This window comes from Ceratotherium simum, chromosome 8 (genome assembly GCF_057802395.1).
Source record: "Ceratotherium simum simum isolate JZ-2026a chromosome 8, ASM5780239v1, whole genome shotgun sequence".
In the NCBI taxonomy this organism is placed as follows: domain Eukaryota; kingdom Metazoa; phylum Chordata; class Mammalia; order Perissodactyla; family Rhinocerotidae; genus Ceratotherium; species Ceratotherium simum.
This window is the reverse complement of record NC_141907.1, coordinates 5464443-5486393: the sequence shown is the minus strand read 5'-3', so window position 1 is coordinate 5486393 and position 21951 is coordinate 5464443. Positions and strand designations below refer to the sequence as shown.

The window sequence follows — 21951 nt, the reverse complement described above, 5'->3', positions numbered from 1 at the left end:
GAGCACAGAGCTGGCAGTGCTGGCCACCTCAGAACCTGGGGACAGCCAGCCTGCTCCTGGCCAGACATGCGTGACTGACGGGGTCCCCGTGGATGGACACGCACCCTGGATGACATGAGTCGAAGGCTGCCAGCTCTCACCCACCCTCCTCACCCACCACGCTGGACTGGACTGGACTGCAGGGGAGGGAGGTGACACCAAACCAGCTCTGTGCAAACGTGATGGACGACATCCTGATACATGGGCCAGTGTGGTTTTTACCCTCGCATTGTCTCGTCACCTGGGTCCCTGCACTGGGCCATCCCTGTCTACACCGGCCCAGGGCTGAGCTGGGCGATGGGGAAGAGGAACTCCCATGAGGCTCAGGGCCATTTCTGGGGTGGGAGGGGCTGTGAGAGGGGCCGGACCTGTGGACCCCCCTCCCCAAGAAGGTGCAGGAGCTGCCGCGCTCCCCCGAGCCCCAGAGGGCCTGAAGCGGGGCTGCTGCCAGAAAGAGGCGGCTGCAGCCATGACGGTGGGAGGAGGGGGTGGGCAGACCAATGGCTAGAGCCCTCCACCCCACGGAGGCCCGGGCACCCGGACACCCCTCACCCCCGACAACCTGGGAAGGGGCCGGTGGTTAGGGACCCAGAACTGATGAAATATGTTTCCACCACCACTCAGGAGGACGGGGCTCAAACAGACGTTAGATGTCGTTACAGAGGTGAGGTTTCCTTTCCTGCCCTTGAACTTGAGAGCCGAGCTCGTGCCTGCTGCCAGGAAGGGTGGGCCTCCTGCGAACACCCCGATTCATCAAGGCTTATAGACAGCGAATTCCCCTGGTGCATCCCGCCCAGGGCTCCCGTGGGGGCCCCCTGGGCAGGAACTCCCGTTAGGCAGGCGGGGTCCCAGGTCTGAAGATTACCTGTCGCTCCCGTTCCAGGCGCATTCAAACTTGTCGAAAATGCAGTCGTTCTCATACAGGGAACAGAGCTTGCTCCGAAGGTAATCGTGGACCTGGCGGGAGAAGGGGAGGGGGTGAGTCCTGGCCCCTCCACGAGGAGGGTCTCACTGCGCAGTGAGGGCTGTGCCCTCCGGGGTCCGGATGGCACTCCCGACTCAGCCCTGCTCATCGGGAAGGGCCCACTGCCTGGCCCACGGCTGACCCCTGAGCTGTGGCCAGAGAGCCAACAGTCACAGTGACAAAGGGGACCAGATCCTGGCTCCGCCCCTCCCCAGCTGTGTGATCCTGGACAAGGGACTTCACCTCTCTGAGCCTAGGTTTCTTCGTTCTGAGAGTGCTAAGAGCGCATACCTTACGGGCTGTTCTGGGATCAACTGTAGGACACTGCTTGGTGTAGGGTCACACCTCTGAGGATAACAATAGTCACCATGAGCACAATGGTGACCGTCATGGAGAAGAGGGGAGGAGAACTCACACAGGCCTCTCAAGCGTGATCTTGGCAGGCGTCACCTGTCCTGTTTTGTGGATGAGGCACTGAGGCTCAGAGAGGTTAAGTAACTGGCCCAAAGTCACACAGCTGATGAGTGGAAGACCAGGACCCTCTCCCAGGGTTATATGACACCACAGGAGAGATGGTGACAGGTGACCTGCATCCAGCTGGCTGCTCTGCCCCTTTCTGTGTGACGCGGGAGAGCCACAGGTTTGGCAGGTTAGCGGCCAAGCCTTAGCTTTACTGTCTGCAAAAGAGGCCACGAGAATCCTCCCAGGAGAAGAGAGTGAGGATTCAAGGAGACGCAGGACCAAGCCCCGTAGAGGAATTTGTGACCCTCATTAACCCTGGAGGGACAGGGAGAATAACTGTCCACCTCCTGCTGGGCAGTGACACAGGCCACAAACCAAGGGTCAGGTGCAGGGAGGGGAGGGGAAGAAAAAGGAGGTTTCTGTCCTTTTCTGTCCTCTCAGCTCTGCACCCCTTCCCAGTGGGGCCCCTTCTGCCTCCAAGACACTCCCCTCCCCCAGCCGTGGCAGGAGGGGAGAAGGGAAGGGACATGTAGGCCCCCATGTGGCTCTGAGTCTGTCACTGCCCAGCTGTGAGGCAGCTCCACACCCCAACCTCTTAGCACCCAGGTTCCCTTTCTGCCTAATGGCGCTGATGGCACCCCCTTCGCAGGGACAGTAAGGAATAAAGGTGACAGATGTCGAGTGCATGGCACCCCATCTGTGCCGAATACTTGGTGACACTGTGGGGGTTTGGCTGGGCCTCTGGTGGGGTGTTTTCCCACTCACATCTGCACAACCAAATCCTACTTATCCTATGAGGTCCAGCAAATGTCGCCTCCTCCAAGAAGCCCCCCTGATCTCCCCAGGTAAAGACATAATGGGAAACAGCTTTAAAGCAGCCCCACATTTCTTTCAAGTCCCCATTTTAACATCATGTGAATTTTGTTTTCTACCACCTAACCTATCTGGATGGATCATAACAGAAATATAATAAGTAATAAGGACTTCCCAGGAAGGTGCCCCATGCTCCATCCTGTATACTGGGCTTACAAGGCCTGTGCCAAGGATTTAGAAATGCAACCCCTGTAACACTCATCTTTGTTCCCCTGGGCCTGGACTGCAGGCCTCGCCGCAGCCCTGCCTCGGGCAGGAGCCAGCGAGCAGGGGACACACAGCTCCCTGGAGGCAGGGCTGGGCAGGCTCTCGGCCCCCGGCCCAGCTGCCTGGCTGGGGATGAGCGTCTTGATTTCCGGGGCCTGTGCCTTCACCCACAGAACGGGCGCATGAGAGCCCCCTGTAGCGGGGAGCACCCCTCCATGCGGCTCTCGCTCAGGGAAGGCAGGCGGGGGTCCCCCACCGCAGAGGGCCCCGAGCTTTCCAGGCTGCGGCGCCCACCTGGTAGGTCTCTACGGGCCTTGCCTCCATGTTTAGGTCCCAGACCTTGACCGTGAGGTAGTCCCGGGTGAGCATGTAGCGGCCGCTGTGGCTGAACTTCACGTCCGACACGGAGGAGATGATCTCCGAGAAGAAGGAGCGGTTGCTGGGGTCCTCAGGCTCTTCGAAGACTGCGGAGACAGAGAAACAACTCCGTCACCGGGCTGTCCCACGGGGCCGGAACAACAGACGACTGTTGCCACCCTGGGCTCGCGCTGTACGGTCATTCATTCATTCATCAAACCTGTAACTCAATACCTGTCAGGCATCGGGCCCAAACTGTCCGGAGAAGGAAGAACCAGCAATGTTTATTGAGCATTTACCCTGACCAGATTCTGTGTCCTTCCGTGCATTACTGCATCTAATCCCCCAATAAATATATCAAGTCAGTACCATCATTATTCCCATTTTATAGCCAAGAACACTGGGTTAAAGATGGCTAAATCCAGGCCCGGGGTCTCAGAGCTGGGAGAAACCGGCGGAGTCGGGATGTGAACCCGGCGCTGCCTCGACATGCTGCACTCCACTGCCTCCTCCCGGTGACGCTGAGTGCCAGGACTGCGAGGTGTCCTGGCGTCCTGGACTGCGCTGGACACCGTCCTGGACTAGGCTGGGCGCTGCCGTGGCCCTGGCACTAAGCGACCCCAGGGCCTCTGTCCGCGGGGTCCTGGGCACTCACGGCCAAGCCCTGTTCCGTCTGGCTGCCACGGGGTTGCAGCAAAATCAGATCTCACGGCCACAGACGGAGCTCGAGTCCCGTCGGCACCGCCACCCTCTCCGATGATCTCAGGCCAGCCGCCCCACACAGGGCGTCACTTACCGGGTCCCTGAAGACCACGGCTCGCTGCCCCTGCTGGGTGGTCCCAGTCTGGGACAGTGGGCTCCCCGACCGGCGCCCCCTCCCCAGTGCCCCCGGTGAGCAGGCCTTCCTGACACGCCGAGGTTCCCCCACAGCAGGACAAGCTTGTCCACGCTCACGTCTCTTGCTGGCTGTCCCGCCAGTTGCCCAGCGACACCTCACTGGCCCATCAGGTCCTACGGTGGCCCTGGTGCTGGGGCAGGGTGGGGACCAGGGTCCCTGCTGGCCAAGCATTAGCTCCTTAGCGTCTGGGCCATGTTTGTGCCCGGGCATCCAGGGAAGAGAACAGGGTAGCGGTTGGCAGCCCTTTACCAGCCAGTCTGGGAGGACTTAAGCACCTGACAACCTGTCCAGCCGTCCCCGTGGACACCGGCCGGTTCTGAGCCTCCAGACCTGAGATAGGGAGACGGCTGAGCACAGGTCCCAGAGGCTCACAGGAGGGGCCCCGCTGCCGGCCCTGTCACACGGCCCCAGGGCCCACCTCCCAGGTCTGTCCCAGCCCTTACCCCCACCTGGGACCCCCGTTCTCCCTCTCGTCTGAGGCAGATGCCGCTCCCGGCCACTGCCCTTCCCAGAAATACAGCTCTTGCCTGGCTCCCTCTGCAGGCTGGCGGGGGACACTTCATGCCGATCGGATGCTCTCACACGCTCGTGCACGCATGTCTGCATCCGTTCATTCTCCAGGCAGTCAATCATGCTGAGTGCCCGCCATGCGGGTGGGCCTGTCTGAGGCCCTGGGACGGTACTATTCAGAGCCCTGGGATGCTGCAGTGAGCAACGCAAAGCCCCCGCCCTCCTGGAGCCAACATTCTCCTGGCACAGACAGACAATAAAACTCAGTGCCATGCAATACTGTCAGGTAGTGATGGGTGCTGGGAAGAGAAATAAAGCAAGGAGGACACAGAGAGGGATGGGGGCTGGTGATCTGGACGGACGGGGCCTCGGTGGGAGATGAGGTGTGAGCTGAGATCTGAAGGAAGCGCGGGAGAGCACAGTGTAAATGCCGGGAGAGTAGCCCTCCAGGCAGAAGGAGCAGCACATGCAAAGGCCCTGAGACAGGGACGAGCTGACGGCCAGGTAGCTGGAGAAAGGAATGAGCAAGGTGGAGAGGGATGCAAGGGGGCCACCCCACACAGGATGAGGGGTGTGGGTGTTACTATAGGGAAGTGGGGGCCACTGAGGGTCCAGAGCCGAGGAGGATGAAATCTAAGGCAAGAAGGCAGGATGGAGACTGGAGTCCCCTTCCCACACAGGAAGGAAAGTGCCAGCACCGGGAGACCAGGGCTGCAGAACAGACCCTCATCTCAGGCCACTAGGCATGGAGATGGAGGGAAACGGCTAGAGGGCAAGAAAAGGCCCTGCTATTTACTTTATGCCCCTGCTTCCCAATAATCAGAGGAGAAGGAAGGAAATGCGCCCCTTGGGAAGGCCCCCTGTACGAGAAAGGTCCTCAGACGCCCCCTCCGAGAGCTCCGCTGAGATCCTTCCACGGCGTCTGATGGGCAGGGGCGGTTTTCGGCCCCACGCCTCACCCGTGAACTTGTCCACACTCTTGTCCTGGCAGGAAGGCCGGGCAGAAGGGGGGGGGTCTTGTTTAACATGTCACATTTGGAATTGGAAGATTTCAGCAGGATGAGCCATTTGATTAACAAAATGCAAACAGACTGTACCCACATGGCTCTTTAAGGAGGAGAACCCCCCAAACTGAACTTCCACCCTTCACAGTGACCACCTCCCAGCGGCCGAGCTTTCCTCTCTCAAGAAGGGCTAGTTGAAGCGCGGACCAGAAAGAAACACGGCACCGTGAGAAGGGAGGGTGACGCCAGGGACAGGAGGGAGCTGTGCCCTGGGGAAAGGCTGCCGCCTCTGAACCCGCAGGCCCTGCAGGGAGGGTGGGGAGCAGGGAGCTGCAGGGCAGACAGGGCGCCACCCTGGGCGCAGGCAGGAGCCACAGGCAGAAGCCATCCTGCCCTGAAGGAGCCTGGCCCAGAGGAAGCTCACAGTGGTCCCCTCTCCTCCGTCTGACCCAGGCGACAGGGGACCACAGGCCGCCCTTGGCCCTGAGCTGCGGTGGAGGCAGGACAGAGGGGGCGCTGTAAGCCAAGGGAAGGACGGCATCCTACAGGCAACGGGGAGCCAGAGGGGCGCGCAGGACAGGGCACGGGGCGGGGCGGGGGTATCCGCATCTCCTGGGGGTCACCTCTAGCCTCTAAAACCTCTGAATTCCCATAGGTCAGCGCATGTCATGTTTTATGCCCTGGTAATAATAATTGCACTGACATCTTTATTTCTGTGGGTATAAACATTCGGAATTTTTCTTTGTTAAGCCAGAAAAGGATCAATGACATTTCGCTCTTCTCTCAGATGCCTGGAGTAAAGGAAAAAATATTTCAATACTTTATTTCTTCCTCCAATGAGAGCAGCGAGCTTCAGTGCTGTCTTTAAATGAACAGGGTGCAGACCTAATATTTGGAAGGAGCGGGCAGAGGGTGTGAGAGCAGAGGCACCCAAACTCTCTGCAGGGACCTGGTGGCCCCCGGCACCTGTCCAGGTACGTGGTGGGGACCCTCTCTTGACGGAACTAGCATTTCTGCCGCTGGAGTCAGAACAGGAGGTGACATATAAGAACATAAAGTGGGGTCTGTCTCTTGCACCCCAGCTCTGAGGGGGCTCCTGTACCCCTCGCCCACCTGGGGGGTCTCCTCCAGCCCCCACCTCAACCGCCAGGCTGGTCCCGCTCCCTTCGCCCCTGCACCCTCAGAGCTCCGGCACACCTCGCGGGGGTCAGGTAGGCAGATGGGGACCAAATCACAGAGGTGCAGCCCCCCGGGTATCAGAGCCCTGGGCTGCGTCCTCCGCCAGCTTCAAGTAGCAGGAAACCACAAAGGTCAAAGGCCGAGAGGAAGCTCTAATGGATGGTTGAAGACAGAACCAAACGGCCCCCTGTCACCTCAGTTCTGGCTGTACTTGGCATTGCTGATGGTTTTTTAAGCACAAAAGGACCAGAATTGCAAAAGATAAATGGGAAGGGATATTAACAAGCCTGAAAAAATTATACCTAAAAGTTCTTATTTTTCTTTTTAAACATTTCATAATTAAGTTCTAGCTGGTTCCCTGACAACCACATCCTCCTCTCTGGGTGTCTACGGTGTCACCGTCACACACGGGGCGGGGAGGTGAGAAGCCCCCACAACACTCACTGAGGTGAAGTGAGGGGCCCCGGGGAGCCCAGCCAAGGCCCTGAAGCCCCCATGCACCCCAGGAAACGGAAGAGAAAGCCTGAGGTGGGTGCCAGCCTTCCACGCCAGCCTCACACACAACTCTGACGTGTCCCTCTTCTGCTCAGAGCCCTCCACGGCTCCCAGTGCCCACAGGACCAAGGTTCAAGCTCCTATATGTGGCTGACAAGCTCCTTCCTCACTGGGCCCCCACCGGCCTGCTGGTCCAGCTGCACACACACAAATCTCCCTCCTGCAGCCACACTCCGACCCCCTTTCCCACCAGGGCCCAGGGCCTCAAACACAGAGCCAAGCACGGCCCCGAGGACACCACATTGAACAACCCTGTCTCCAGTTGCCCTAATGAATGCCTCCGCCAATGTCGTGCCCTGGGCATCTCCTTCGCCTTCCTAGCCCTTGCCCTGCTGTGTACCAGGCAGCAGAGCAGAGCAAAGCTCTGTGTGACCTCAGGCAAGCCCCTTAACCTCTCTGAGCACGAGTTCCCTCACCTGGAGAACAAGCGTGATAGGACCTCCAGAGGTAAGACCTGGAAGCACCTGGACCAGTGAGGGACTTGGAATAGCTTCTCAAGGAAACTGTGTAGCTATTTTTATAGTTATTTTTTCACATTGTTTTTCTCTCCCTGAAATTTCCTCTCCCATTTTTAGTCCCTGTCTTTCCTACCAACTCCTATACATCCTTCAGAACCCCAACTCAAACACCCCGCTCTCTGTGCATCTTGTCTAGAGGCTCTAAAAAAATCAAATGCTCACCCTTGCTGCCCGCACAGCCCCAAGATGCCCTCCTGTATGGTCCCAGCAGGGGTGCGTGGTCACCTCATGGGCTGTGGCTCTTGGGGCAGGAGTCGTAATTACCACTGTCATCAGTCATCTTGGCTTCCCTCCCATCCTGGGCCTGGCTCAGGGCCCAGCCCTGCTCACGGAGCAGACAGGACCTTCCAGTGCTGCCTGCCGAGGCGGCCTCTTCTCTGCCTCTGTGTCCCCCTCAGTGGCATCTGCTACGGCCACTCCCGTCCTTGTGGGTGTGTGGATGGCCTTTTCTCTGGGCGTGGTGGGGAGGTGGGGGCTAAACCGAGCAGGCAGAATTGATCGCATGGGGCTGGGTGAAGGGGGCCAGGGTTAGCTCGTGGAACTGCACTGGTTTGAGCTACACATTCAGGGACAGCTGGGCAGGTCAGTGAGCCCTCGGAGGAAACTGACAGACACGTGGAGGTGGGGCTGTAGGTCCTCGGAGGTGGAGAGCACAGGAGGAGACGGGCGGGAAGGAGCAGACGGGGTCCTGCCTGGTCCTTGCTCCTGGCGCCCTGGCAACGGGTCCCTTCTCTGCTCTGATATCACGCAAGGAGATCCACTCGAATGATGAGCACGTGTCCAGGCTAGCCCCACCTTGGGCTCCAGGAGGGGCGCAGGCTAGCCCCTCAGGAGGAGCCGGGAGGGGTGGGTGCAGCAGAAGAAGGAGTGGGGTTGTGGATCACAGGGTACCCCTGAGTACCTGGCACCTCGTCGCTCTGGCATGATGCCACTGTTGGGGGAGGGGCCTTCTGCATGGCCACCTTCCTGCCTCTGACCTCCTGCCCCCACCCGGCCACCAGGAAGGCTGGTGTGCAGAGTGGGGAGGGACAGGGGTCACTACAAAGTGGTGGGCACAACAAACACTCACTGATGAAGAGCTGACAACTGTCATTCTCTGTAACTGTCCCCTGCTCAGCACCATGTGACGGACCCCACCAGACAAAATAAAATCCAACCCCAGCTGTGGCCCGGGCCCTGCGTGATCTGCCCCACCTCTCCGTCTTCGCACCCAACAGCCTGGCCCTTCGCCCCACTGTGGCCAGGCTCCTCTCGCCTGCCTGCTGCAGGGCCCTCATCCCGCCCTCTGCCCTCTCCGCCCGGGCTCACTCTTTTATCCTTCAAGGCACAGAGATGCCCCCTCCGGCCACCTTAATGAAGAGCCAGCCGCATCAGAACACCCGCGATGCCTTCAGAAACTTCCGCACTTCAACGCTCCTATAGACTTAGTCTGCCTCCGGTCCCCTCCTCTCGGCCCCACAGAAGCAGGTGCCTCCTCTCAGCCCAGAGCCTGCAGCCATCCCTCCCCCTCTCCATTCAGTCCACCAGCAAAGCCAGCGGCCCGACCTTCTATGTGGATGACCGCCTTCCCCCCACCGCGCCCACCCCGCTCTGAGCATCAGCATCACTCGCCTGGGTTAACATGCTCGTCTCCCAGCTGGCCCCACTCACACCTGCGCCCCACAGATTCTCCTCCACTCAGCAGCCAGAGGGATCCTGGTAAAACACAGCCAGGCCAGGCCACTCCCTGCTCAAAGCCCGCTCTGGCTCCCGTCCTCTCCGAGGAAACCCAAAGCCCTTGCCGTGGTCTGTAAAGCCCCCTTGATGTGGATCCTCCTCTATCCACGGCCCCCTGACCGCACCTCCCACCACTCCCCCTGCTCTGCTCCTGCCACACCGGCCTCAGGCTCCAGCTGCAGGGCCTTTGCACTGGCTGTTCCCTCTGTTGGGGACTTTGCCCCAGCTCTGCCCTGTTACCTGGAGCCTCCCCAGCAGAGGGTAGCTGGGTCTGGTCTTTCTACCTCAGATCCATTACCTGGGACGAGTCCTGGGACTCTACCCCACCCAGCCCCTTTAAGTGAACCTGGTTCACCCACAATTCCCACAAGAGGTCTTAGTCCTCAAGGCTTCTGTGACGATTAGGTGAGAAAGAGCACAGGCTGACAGGCATGAGACTATGGGGGCCTCTATCCTGGCTCTACCTAGCTGGGCAACCTTGGGAATATATCTTCACCTCTCTGTACCTCAACGTGGTACACAATACAGCCCCTAAAGGTGTCCACATCCTAATCCCTGGGACCCGTGCGTACGTTACCTCACGCGGCAAGACTTTGCGGATGTGATTAAGTCAAGGGTCTTGAGCCGCGGAGACGATCCCGGATTCTCCGGGTGGGCCCTGTAATCATCAGGGTTCTTACAAGAGGGACGGAGGCAGATCAAAGGCAGAAGAGGAGAGGGGAAGATGGAAGCAGCGGGTGAAGATGCACTTTGAGAGGAAGAGAGGGGCCACGAGCCGAGGATGGAGGTGGCCTCTAGAAGCTGGAAGACACAGGAAGCAGACTCCCCCTGGAAGCCTCGAGATGGAACCCAGCCCTGCGACACCTAGATTTTAGCCCTGTGACCTCCAGAATTGTAAAAGAACGTACTCGTGTTGCTTTAAGCCACTACCTTTGTGGTGATTTGTTACAGCAGCCTTAGGAAACCAAGACACTCAGTTTCCTCACCTGTAAAATGAATAACACAGCACCCCCACCACAGGGCAGCTCTGAGGGATTAATGAGACGTCACCTTGGAACAGCTCCTGGTGCACAGCGAGCACTCAACAACTGCAGTTGTCATTCCCGCGACACACGGACAGCGCACAGAAGGGGGCCCACGAGGGGTGGCGACTGTCATTCCCACCTATTCCGAGAAATCTCAGCGCTCTGGCACAGCCCCTGCTTTCGGCAGACTCTGTGCTGTTAGAAGCAGAAATAGCTGTCTATTTCGAGGCCTCACATACGGCCGTTTCCACAGTGATGCTGTCATAAGGACTAGCAGACAAAAGACCCGATTTCTACCGCTTCAGAGAAAGACAGGAGGCCGTGGGCTGGGCGGCAGAGCAGCCCCTGCACCCCAGCTCTGCCCCGGACAGGGGGCGTCGGGGGAGCCACGGTAGTTCACTGAGCCTCGGTTTCCTCATCCGTCCGACGGCGGAAGTAAACGTGCACTGGTGATCTGGGACACACCTTATTCCATGAGCAGGAAACCACTAGGAAAAGGACGCTGTGACCGCTCGTCTCTGGGGTGTCGCTACCAGCCGTGCCCTGAGGTGTGAGCAGTCACTGGATACAGGGGCAGAAGCGAGATGTAAAGAACAAGTCCAATCTCCAAGGCTTTTCAAAAAATTTAGCTCGAATAACAACCATTTGTGTTCTGATTAAAAACAACAATAACCACCTGCTAATCGGCACTTGGTGGCTTGCTTAATTTCTCGGGAGAACTACAAACACGCGGTCTGGATAAAGCAGATGGCAGGACGGGTGTTTCAGCCACTCACTGCTTACTGACGGCAAATTACATGCGAAAAGGAAATAGAAGCTGCAAAGGCCTCTCATTGGCATTAGAGACACAGTTTCTGGGCAGGATATTGAGTCTGAGAATGAAAACAAATCCTAGAAAAATTTAAAATACAAAAATTAACTCCAACAGAAAATCTGTATAAACCAATAATTTGGTGTACCAAAGATTTACACGACTTTTACTAAGACTTCAAGGAGCAGATATATTATCCTAGTTCAGAAAAAAAGAAAACGTCCCAGCTCATTTTACAAGAGTAGAATAATCTTAATAAAACTGGGCAGAGGGAGAGTAGGCAAAGAAAATTAAAGACAAACTTCACCTACAAACATTTAAGCCGAAAGTGTAATTTTCGCATTTATGCAAAAATTTCTCAGCAAGAGCCCTGGCCTCCGTGTCACCAGGCACCACCAAAGCCCATGGTGGTCAGAAGACTCGATGTCCCTCCCTTCACACCTTGGCCCTGAAAAGCCTTCTTGAATCTCAGTAATGATCTGGAGTGAGGCGGAATCCGCCATGGCCCTAAAGCTAACGTTCCCTGCAGCCCTGGGAGAGGGGCCGAGAAACACAAATGGAGTTGAGTCACAGAAAACAGTCACAGTTCTTGCACTGGGGTTTGTGGGCTGATTCACACAATGCTCGTACACCTCCAGCCGTGTGACGATTATGTGCCCACATCTACGCGTGTGTGCCTGGGCTCCGGAAGTGTACAAGTGACGGTGGCCTTGGTGGGGGGCTGCTCGCTCAGACCCCTGGGGAGCCAGGAGATGCGGTTACAAAAGCCAAGGGGGCCCTGACTTCCACCTCCAGGCCCCTGAAGAACGTCATTCATCAGTGTGGGGGGCACAGAACAGTTCCTATCCTCCCTAAATACCACCTGCCACACACACGTGTCTCCTGATTCAAGGCTGAAGTCCACAGCTAGAATGCAAATACACAGACAAGCGTAGAGAAGACAGTAAATCGCTTTCCCAGAGCCCACCACGCAGGGGCGGCGTATTTCTGCCATTGTTTTCCCTGTTTCCATTTTCTGGTCAAGTAGTCACTGCCGCGCTGTTCCCCCCACGAATGTTTTAACATAATCATTTCCCCATGTCATTAAAAACTTTCTAAATCAATATTTCAAATGACTGAGCACTAGTCCATTGTACAGACATCACAGTCACTTACTTGTCATTTTCTCTGGTGGACATGTAGGACGTTTCTGGACTTGGGCCCCTACACACAAGGATGTACCACGAAATCTCATCTTTCTTCTTTCCCATGGGGCTCACACGGGGTCAGGGCTGCACCCAGGAGGAGAGACCCAGACTCTTCTCTCTGCTCTATTCCATGCCAGTCTGGCCCAGAGCTGAACACAGGCAAACCTCGGGGGCACTTGTGGCCTGAGCCACAGGTGGTAGGCACAGGTGGTCGGGGGCAATGTCCTGTGGGAGGCAGAATAACGGCCCCAGAACTGTCTGCATCCTAATCCACAGGACCTGTGACTATGTTACATTACGGGGCAAACAGGGCACCAAGGTTGCTGAGCCACTGACCATCAGATAGGGAGGGCATCCTGGATTATCCAGGAGGGCCCAGTGTTATCATGGGGGTCTTTGGAAGTAGAAGGGGCAGGCAGAGGAGTCAGAGTCAGTGTGATGCAGCGTGAGAAAGACCCAACCGGCCACTGCTGGCTGTGAAGGAGAAGGGGCCACGAGCCAAGGAATGCAGGCGCCCCCTAGAAGCTGGAAGAGGCCAGCACACAGATTCTCCGCTGGAGCCCTCAGAAGGAAGGCAGCCCTGCAACACCTTGATTTTTGTCCGCTGAGACCCACGTCAGACTTCTGACCTGCAGAATGTAGGAGCATACATTTGTGTGTTTTTTTTTAATGTATTTTTTATTTTTATTTATTTATTTTTTGTGAGGAAGATCAGCCCTGAGCTAACATCTGTGCTAATCCTCCTCTTTTTGCTGAGGAAGACTGGCTCTGAGCTAACATCTATTGCCAATCCTCCTCCTTTTTTCCCCCAAAGCCCCAGTAGATAGTTGTACATCATAGTTGCACGTCCTTCTAGTTGCTGTATGTGGGACGCGGCCTCAGCATGGCTGGAGAAGCGGTGCGTCGGTGCGCGCCCGGGATCCGAACCCAGGCCGCCACCAGCGGAGCGCACGCACTCAACCACCAAGCCACGGGGCCGGCCCCATTTGTGTTGTTTTAAGCCACTAAGTCTGTGGTCATTTGTTACAGCAGCCCTGGGACACGGACACAGCCCCAGCTGCTGGTGTGGGGCTGGGCACTGTCCACACTCACGTCCCGGGCTCGTTAGTTGGCTCCTGAGTTTCCCACCCGTCCACACACGGACGCCTCCCACACCTTTATCCCCAGTCGGGACCTCGCCCTGACTCCAGACATCTGGCTGTCTTCTCAACACCCCTCCTCGGAGCCCAATACGATCTCACACTTACCGCGTCCAAAACCTGCCTGTTGGTCACCTTACCCCTCCCAGCCACCCCTTTCCCAGCATGTCCGTCCCAGGAAAGGACCCCACCTTCACCCCACCACACAAACCAAACCTTGGAGCCACCCTGGTCCACACTCCACTCGGCAAAGCCCCCAGCTCAGCCTGCAAAGAGCACCCAGGATAGGACCCATCTCCCCTCTGCCGTCCCACCCTGGGGTCCACCGTTTCTTCTCAAATGAACCCCTGCAGGGGCTCCTCCCATGCTCACCCCACTGCAGCTTCTCCTCCTTTTCAAATATGACCTCATGACGTCACACCCTCGCTCTCAAATCTCCACTAGTCTCTCACCCCACTTAGAAGAAAACCCGGAACCCTTCCCCCGACCTACGAGGGTCCTGAGTCACCCTCCTTGTGCATCTCTGACCTCAGCTCCTACCATCCTTCCCCCTTGGTCTCTGCGCTCCAGCCACCCTGGTGCACTCTCACTGCAGCCTTTGCCCCTGCAGTGTCCCCCTTCTAGAACATTCTTCCCCCAGAGATCTGCATGGCTCACTGCTCAGCACCTCAGGGTGTCTGTTCTGCTGTAACCTCTTCAGTGAGAGCCCCACCCCCCGCCAGCACCCTGCTTTTTTTGGTGGTGGGTGTTTCCATCACTCCCCACCTCCCGACGTCACATTACCTAGTTAACCTGTTCATCATCTGCCCATTGGCTCCTGCTGCACCCCAGTGCTGATAAACACATGAAGGCATTCCCGGGGGGCGTGGTGCGTGGGAGCCGAGTGTGCATGAGGAGCTCAGCCCGGGCTCCCCTGGAGAAGTGCTGGGGCTCACGGACAGACGACAGCAAGACAAACCCAGACAGTGGACGTCCTGCCCAGCAACGGACATGAGGAGGCCCCAGAGAGTGTCCCAGGAACATGGACAAACCCAGAGAAGAGCGGTGGGGTGGGACGTAGGGGACAGAGCTTGGCAAGGAGGGAGGAGGAGCTGGCGGCTTCAGAGGGTCCTGAGTCCCGGGGAGCTGTAAGCACTGCCCTCTCTGGCTACCCAGGAAAACGGGCTCCTGAGAGGAAGAGTGACCCCGTCCCTCCCAAGACCCCTCTGCCTCCTTCACCAAGACTCTGATGAAGCCCCTCCAGGGGCCGACTGGGCACCACTCATTCACTCTTTCATTCCTTCACTCATTCATTCAGCAAGCGTCTATTTCCAGACACTGTCGTAGGCACCGGGGTAAATACAGGGACGAACCAGACAAGGTCCCTGGCCCCCTGGGGGCCCCTGTCTGTCCCCGTCTCCCGGCCACCCCTGCAAGAGCATCCAGGGAGGACACCAGAGTCTGATCCTCTGCCTTCAGGCACCTCTGGGGAACGCCGTGGCAGCGTGCAGCTGGTCACCACCCGGCACCAAGCAGAGGTGTCCCAGAGTCACGGGGTCAAGTCCTGCCCTGCCACTTCCCAGTGTGGGTGCCCTCGGGCCCATCCTGGAGCCTCAGTTTCCTCTCCTGTGCAGGACTCCCGCAGAGCTCGTGTGAAGATGAGATGAGACAACACGGGGAGGGTTCAGCTGGGCACCTGGCTCAGAGGGAGCGTCCAGTGTGAGCTGTTGTGTGGCAGTGGTTGTCGGACTTTGTTCAGCCCCGGACCTCCGTGGCGGCTGGCCCTGTGGTAGGTTCCAGCATGAGGAGGTGACCTCGAGGAGCTCACAGGCTGCTGGAGGGCACAGAGCAGCCCACAAAAAGTTCCGCAGGGGGTGGCCAGTCTGTGAGAGGGAAGCTCTGGGGGCAGAGAGGAGGGGCCTGGCCCAATGTGGGGGTCAGGGAAGCCTTCCTGGAAGAGGTGACAGCTGAGTGTGGTCCCTCCTTAGCTTCCGGATCCCAGCTCACTCCCTGACCCTCGTCCTAGCTGCTTGAGCCCTGGAAGCCTGGCAGGTCCTGGCTGTGCAGGGACTTGGGACAAGGGGCAGTGGGTGGCAAGACCAGGATCCCCCTGCCAACTGGTGCTAAAGAAGCACTGAGCCCACTCCCACCTCCCAGCCAGTCCGGAACACGCCCACCCCGCCCACAGCTCCAGCACCATGGCCCTACCATCCGCCCTCTGCAGCGGGCCCCCTGGCGGCTGCGGACACTCACGTTTGGAGTGCTTGTCACACAGGGCAGCTGCGCGCATGTCGCAGAGGCGCAGCGAGCCCTTGCTGCTGCTGTAGACGAAGAGGTTGCAGTGGTGCGGGTGGAACTCGGACGCAGTGATCACCTCCGTGAGGTCCTCCATGTTGGCTGGCTTGATGTCCACGATGTCTGGGCGGCAGGTCAAGGAAGAGGCAGTGAAGGAAGGGCACCCTTGCTGCTCTGCCTCCTGGAGCTCAAGACCCTCAGGTCTCCCCAGCACCTCTCCTCAGGTATCCATCTACCCTGCGTCTCAGCACCTCTCCACTCCCACAACTCTCGCACAAACACCAGGCCCAGAGAGTCTGTCCCATCCTCCCACCCACAGTGGCCATCCACTGTCCCCACAAGGCTGGACCCGCCGCCTCCCTCCTGACCTGTGGAGGGCACCCAGCCAGTGCCCATCAGCTGCCCAGCTCACACGCAGGCCGACTTGCGAGGCCTCTCCTCTCCTCCCACCTCTCCTACCAGTTGCCGAGTAGAAAGCAAGGAGCATTTACTGAGGCCTACTACATGCTGGACCATGGACGCTCTTGGTGAACAATTTCTGTTCTCCCCCTCACTCCGCGAACTGTGTCTGGAGCTGAGCGTACGGGCTTCTGTCAGCTCCCCCCACCTCCTTCACCCCAGCACCCGCCCTTCTGTGCACAGCATCAAGACTCTCCCTTGGGAGAAGGGTCTCTGCCTTTCTGGGGTTTCACTCTGACCTGTGCCTTCCACTCCCCACTCACAATCACCATGAGGGATGAGCAAACAATGTTGGCTGTGCCAATGGAGGGACCCCAGAACCGGGAATACTGGGGTGCAGTTCCATTACCTCTGCTGGGCTGGGTGGTGTGGAGAGGAGGGGGAAACCCTGGGGCCTGAGGGTGGGGCAGACAGCACCAAAGACAGAGTGGAGAGAAAGATCTGGCAGTACCTTTTGAATCCTGGATCAAGCTGCACCTGAAGCCATGACGCCTGGACTGTTAAATATGGAAGTCAATAAATCAGTTTTCTGTTTAGGGTCAAGAATTTTGTTGCTTGAAAAGCAACTCTGGAGCCCAGAGAGGGTAAGCAACTTGTCCAGGGTGACTCAGTAGTGAGTGGTAAGGCTGGATTCAGCTTCATGACCTCCCGGGTTCCAAGTCTTATCTTTTCCTGTCCACTCACCACTGCCTACAACAGAAATCAGAACCCCCTGGTGCAGCATTCAAAGCCTGGCACGCTCTGGCCTCTTTATCTTTCCAGCTTCAGATTCTACTAGTTGCTTTGCCCAAAAGGCACTGTCCTTCCCAACAGTGACCTCCTTAGTCTCTGGTCTCCCCAGCTCTGCCTGGGACTCTGCACAGCCTGTTCCCTTTGATGAAAATGCCCCTCCTCCCTCTTCCTTTGCCCGGGAGCACTGGAGTCAGAGGGTCTGGGGTTTGAATCACTGCTCTGCCACCTCCTGGCCGTGTGGTGGTGGGTGAGTCCCCAGCTCACCGTGCCTCAGTTTCCTCAACTGTCAAACAAGTTAACAGTTCTAACCTCATAGGTTTGCACACCGCCTGACACATCGCAGAGCTCAATGAACGTCAGCTGCCATTATCATGTCCTGTTATCTGGAAAATACCAGCTGAAACTCTACGACTTGTCCGCCGTCAGCCCTCCTTCTCCTCCCACCCAGGCTGCTTCCTCTCCCAACAAGAAAGGGGCACTTTCCGACTTCTGGAAACACGAGAGTTTATAAAATATCAGAGAAGATGGTTGAATCCGTGCACCGAGGAGGGCCTCCGTGCTCACACTCAGGTCTTGCTTCCTGGAAACTAGAACCATATGAAAATATGAAGAGAGGGAAAAGGAGCCACGTCATCAGTGCCTGACCTGGTTTCCCAGGAAACTGGTTTTCTGGTAGATAAGAGGCCGAGATTAAATCACAAAAAACGAGACTGAAGGTTAGGAGAAAAAAAGAGCCAAGACTTCTGGAGGCTAATTCCACCACCATCAACCTCGCAGCCCCCCTTCGCGGGCTGAGCGCCTGCTGGAGACTTTCCGCGAGGCTCTGCCCACTCAGGAACGGCTTTAATTTCTCACTGGACTTAAAATGGAGACTGGAGAACAAGGGCGTTGTTTATGAACAGTCACACACGTTAGCACAGCACCTGTTAGCGCTCCGCACCAAAGGGTCAGGGCAAACAGTTATGACATTCTCTCCACAGGATTTGGGACACAAAAGTCACAGGAGGCCTGGTAGCGACAGACATGCCCAGGCCTCGGGGAATGCAGGCCGGGTTCGAATCTTGGTTGTGTCACTTGTTAGGGAACAGGTTATAACCTCCTGGGGGGGAGGGGAGGACTCAATGGGATGAAGTGAAAATGCCTTGCCCATAGGTGGTTCTCTGAACATTCCAGGGAGAGACTTGTCCATCGGCCCCAGGGGACTCAGGACAGCCAGCTGGCTTGTTGCTTTTGCCAACAAATGGAGGGCAGAAGTGAGAAGTGACATGTGTCACTTTCAGGCTGAAGCTCTGAGAGCCAGCACGTGGTCTGCCATGACACTTTTCCCTCTGCCAAGAGACCCGCACCTCAGGTGACCTGTGGTGGACACAGAGCATGGACAAGAAATACCCTGGGCTGCTGTGAGCCTCTGAGACTTTCTGATTGTCACCTCAGGAATATCTGGCCCTCCTGACTGATTCGGTGTCCAAACACTCTTTCCTTTCCAGCCTCAGAATGTTCTAGAACCAAGGTCAATGGAGAAGGTTCAGAGGTATGACATCTGAACTGAGCCTTGGGGAGACTGTAGCTGGTGTTATGAACGTCTTCTTAACCTAGGAAGCTGTGGACGCTGGTGGCCAGAGAGAGAGAGCAGTGTGGGGCTCAGAAGCCCCATCTCCCAGCCCCCACACCCTGGTCCCAGACTCACAGAGGGGCCAAGCAAATGCATGTGGCCTTTCCACTTGATTATAGAGTGCGTGCTTCCTGCTTCCTGCTGAGGGCGCCCCCCCGTCATGCTGAATGCTTCTGATGGCTTCATGACGACGATATTCACTCTCCTCATGGCTTTGGCCTGCCTTCTCCAAACACTCATCTGTAGAAGGCCATGACGGCTTTTAAAAGTACAGAGGGCTCACTCATGTCACAGCCCTCTGCAGGACACATGCCTGAACCTGGCACACAGAGCGGGCCAAGGTGCGATGCTCTGGACGAAGGCCCGTGTGTGGGCTGGGGAGACAGCCACCCATGCGTGGGTCCTGCCAACAGCCCAGGACTGAGGTTCTCACAGCCCGAGCATCACTCGGGGGATCTCTCTTGCTGTTTCAAGGACTGGATACAGAGGGTGCTGAGGAAAGACAGATGTGAAACCAGAGCCTTCATTTCCACAGGAGGACCCTGGTCACAGGCATGGCCAACGTGTCAGGGTTCCACCGGGCAGGGGCTCCCTGAGGCCCAGCGGGCAGCCGGTCACCTCTGAATCCCAGGGCCCACAGCCACGCCCAGCACCTCCGGAACACACAGCGTCCTTCAGGGTGTGGCCACCCAACCAGGTCCATGGTCACCTGATCCCAGGACGGCCTCTCCAAGACCTCAGCTCAGCCCGCCACAGGACCTGCCCGGTGCAGGCCCAGCCCCAGCCCCTCGTTTGTGCCATTGGGCGTGTGAAAGGACTCAACTATTGAGTGGGGCTGTCCCTGCTGAATCCCCTTAGTCACATCACAGAGGCCTGAAGACGGATTCCTGACAAGGGAAGGAAGTGTGGAAGAAGCCCCCTCAACACAATAACTATGCCCCAGACAGACACGGCCAACACTCCTCCTGGACTCACCCCACGCGGCCATGTGTGGACTCTGAGACACCTGGTCCAGCAATGACCATACATGGTGGCTTTGACTACAGCAGGACCTGTGCTGGGCTGTACGTCAGGGGCCTTGGGCAGGGCATCCCGTCTTAGCTCTCTCCGGAATGTTCAGTGTCACGTGCAAAAGTCATTCCCACTCCAGAAGCCTCGATTTACCCCATTGGCCAAATGAGGGGTTGAGCGTGATCCTGGAGCACTCTTTGATTTCGAGGATTAACCCCCACACGGACTCTCCCCTATTTCATGATCAGCTGCACTAATCCCACCTGTAGGACGGCGCTCCACAAGGTCCACGTCGGGACTGACCTCCCTCGGGAAGGACCGTAATAAGACTCATCTACGAGCCCCTCCCCCTGGCAGAGCTGGATGAATTATTCACGTTCTATTTTCCCACCTAATTGTCCTCCACCGTCTGACGGGCTTTTGTTTAACTTCCGATCACACTTTGGCAGCTAGGAATGACTCTCCCTACAAGGAAAGTTTGTCAGCCCCGGGCAGGCAGACAGAGGAGCAGGTCCCGCAGAGAGGATGGAAAGGAGAGAAGGTAACCCCACTCCAGGCCCACACCCCTCGGCCGAGCACAGGGTGCTCTCTGGTGCAGTGGGCTGAATGGTGGCTCCTCGACATACATGTCCACATCCTGACCCCCAGAGACTGTGAATGTGACCTTATTTGGAAAAAGGGCCTTTGCAGATGTAATCAAGTTAAGGATCTCAAGATGAGACTTCCTGGATTAGGGTGCGCTTAAATCTAGTGACAAGTGTCCTCATAAGAGACACCCAGAGGGGATGCCACGTGGCGATGGAGGGATGGAGGCAGAGACTGGAGTGATGTGGCTGCAAGGAACACCCAGGGCCACCAGGAGCTGGAAGAGGCCGGAAGGATCCTCCCCCGGAGCCTTCAGAGGGAGCATAGCCCTGCTGACACATTGATTGTGAAATTTTGGCCTTCGGAACAGTGAGAGAGTAGATTTCTGCTGTTTTAAGCCACCCAGTTTGTGGAAATTTGTTACGGAAGCCGGGGGAAACTCAGACACCCAGGTTGCCTCGTGGGACCTGGGGAGAAATGACACGGGCATGACGCTAGTACCATGGACATCTTCCTCTACATCCATCCCAGACCGCTTCTTTCTTTGCAATTCCATGTTTTAGCAGCCCCAGCCCTGGGATGCCAAGGCAGGAGTCAGGGCAGCTTCCGGATCCTTCCCTCTCCCTCCTTCGCCACATCCAACTGGCCTCCACGTCCTGGGGCTCCTCCTCCTGAAGACCCCTCTGCTCTGCCCCTCAGCCCAGGCCATCTCTGCCCCAGTGGGGCTCCCTGCCTCTGCTCGTCCCCTAACCTCAGGCAGAGTGAACTCCCTAAATAGGGGGTGGGTTTCCACTGCCCTGCTTGGTGGTCCCCACTGTCCACAGGAGAAGTCAAACACTGTGCTGGGCATTCAAGGCCTGCCTGTCCCATCTCACCCTGGGCCACTTCTCCCTCCCCACCTTCTAGCCACACCCAACAGTATGAAGCTTCTGGAACGTTCCATGGTACTGGTCTCTGGCTGAACACCAAGACAAAGCCCTACCCATCTGCTCATCCTCGCAGACCTCACCTCCTCCGGACCGCCACACTGCGTACACGCCCGTCTCCCACTCTCTACAGTTAGCTCCAGGGCAGGGACCCTGTCAGACCCACCTCCGCCCCACCGCCCCATCGCACACTGCCAGCCCAGAGGGGGCACTCAGGGTGTCTGCTGCAGGGCTGATGTGTGAACGAGCATCAGATGAAGACGAGATTCTTAACCTTTCATCGTGAACAGTTCTTCCAATTGAGAAACCCTGTCACAGTCATTTGTGCCCCTCCCCTTCCTCCAGGAGTGGAAGGCAGGTGACACTACCCTTAGTTTTATTTAGGTGGCTCCTCAGAGGTTCCCGTAGCCAGTGAGCAGCAGAGCTGGCATCTGAACCAGGGACGCATGACTGTCAATCTAGCTTAGGTTCTTCTTCCTCTCATGGCCCTCCAGGGCTGGGTCCCCCTGTCCCCTAGTGTCCATTCTAGGATACGACAGGCACAATCCCACCTCAGGGCCTTTGCACTTCCTGTTCCCTCTGCCTGGAGAGCAACTCTGCAAGGCTCCCTCCTCTGTCCTTCAGATCTCCATCCAGAGGCTCCTTAAGAAAGTGGTCTTCTCCTATAAACCACCTCCTGTCCCCCAAATAAACCGATCTCTTTCACCTTGCTACATATATATGTGTATATATATGTGTGTACTTTATATTTTTGCAAGCAGTAACCATTGTCTATTACCATTGGCTTATTTGTTGACTATCCACCTCCCCAAGGAGAGCAGGGACTTGTCTGCCTGGATCACTGCTGCACCTTCAGGGCCTAGAGGAGGGCCTGGCACACAGTAGGTGCTTAGTAAGCAGCTGCAGGA

The 21951-nt window shown here is 57.3% G+C and overlaps 1 protein-coding gene across 2 annotated transcripts in view; it reads right to left on the bottom strand.

Annotated features, from left to right (window-relative positions):
- The window catches only part of PPP2R2C (protein phosphatase 2 regulatory subunit Bgamma), a 140346-nt gene that overhangs the window by 12233 nt on the left and 106162 nt on the right, over positions 1-21951 (bottom strand). For both annotated transcript variants that reach the window (XM_004432257.3, XM_087434895.1), the window contains 3 exons: positions 15677-15841; positions 2840-3009; positions 905-996 (listed from right to left, as the gene is read on the bottom strand). In XM_004432257.3, the coding sequence (XP_004432314.1) occupies positions 905-996; positions 2840-3009; positions 15677-15841 (427 nt within the window). The remainder of the gene's footprint in view (positions 1-904; positions 997-2839; positions 3010-15676; positions 15842-21951) is intronic.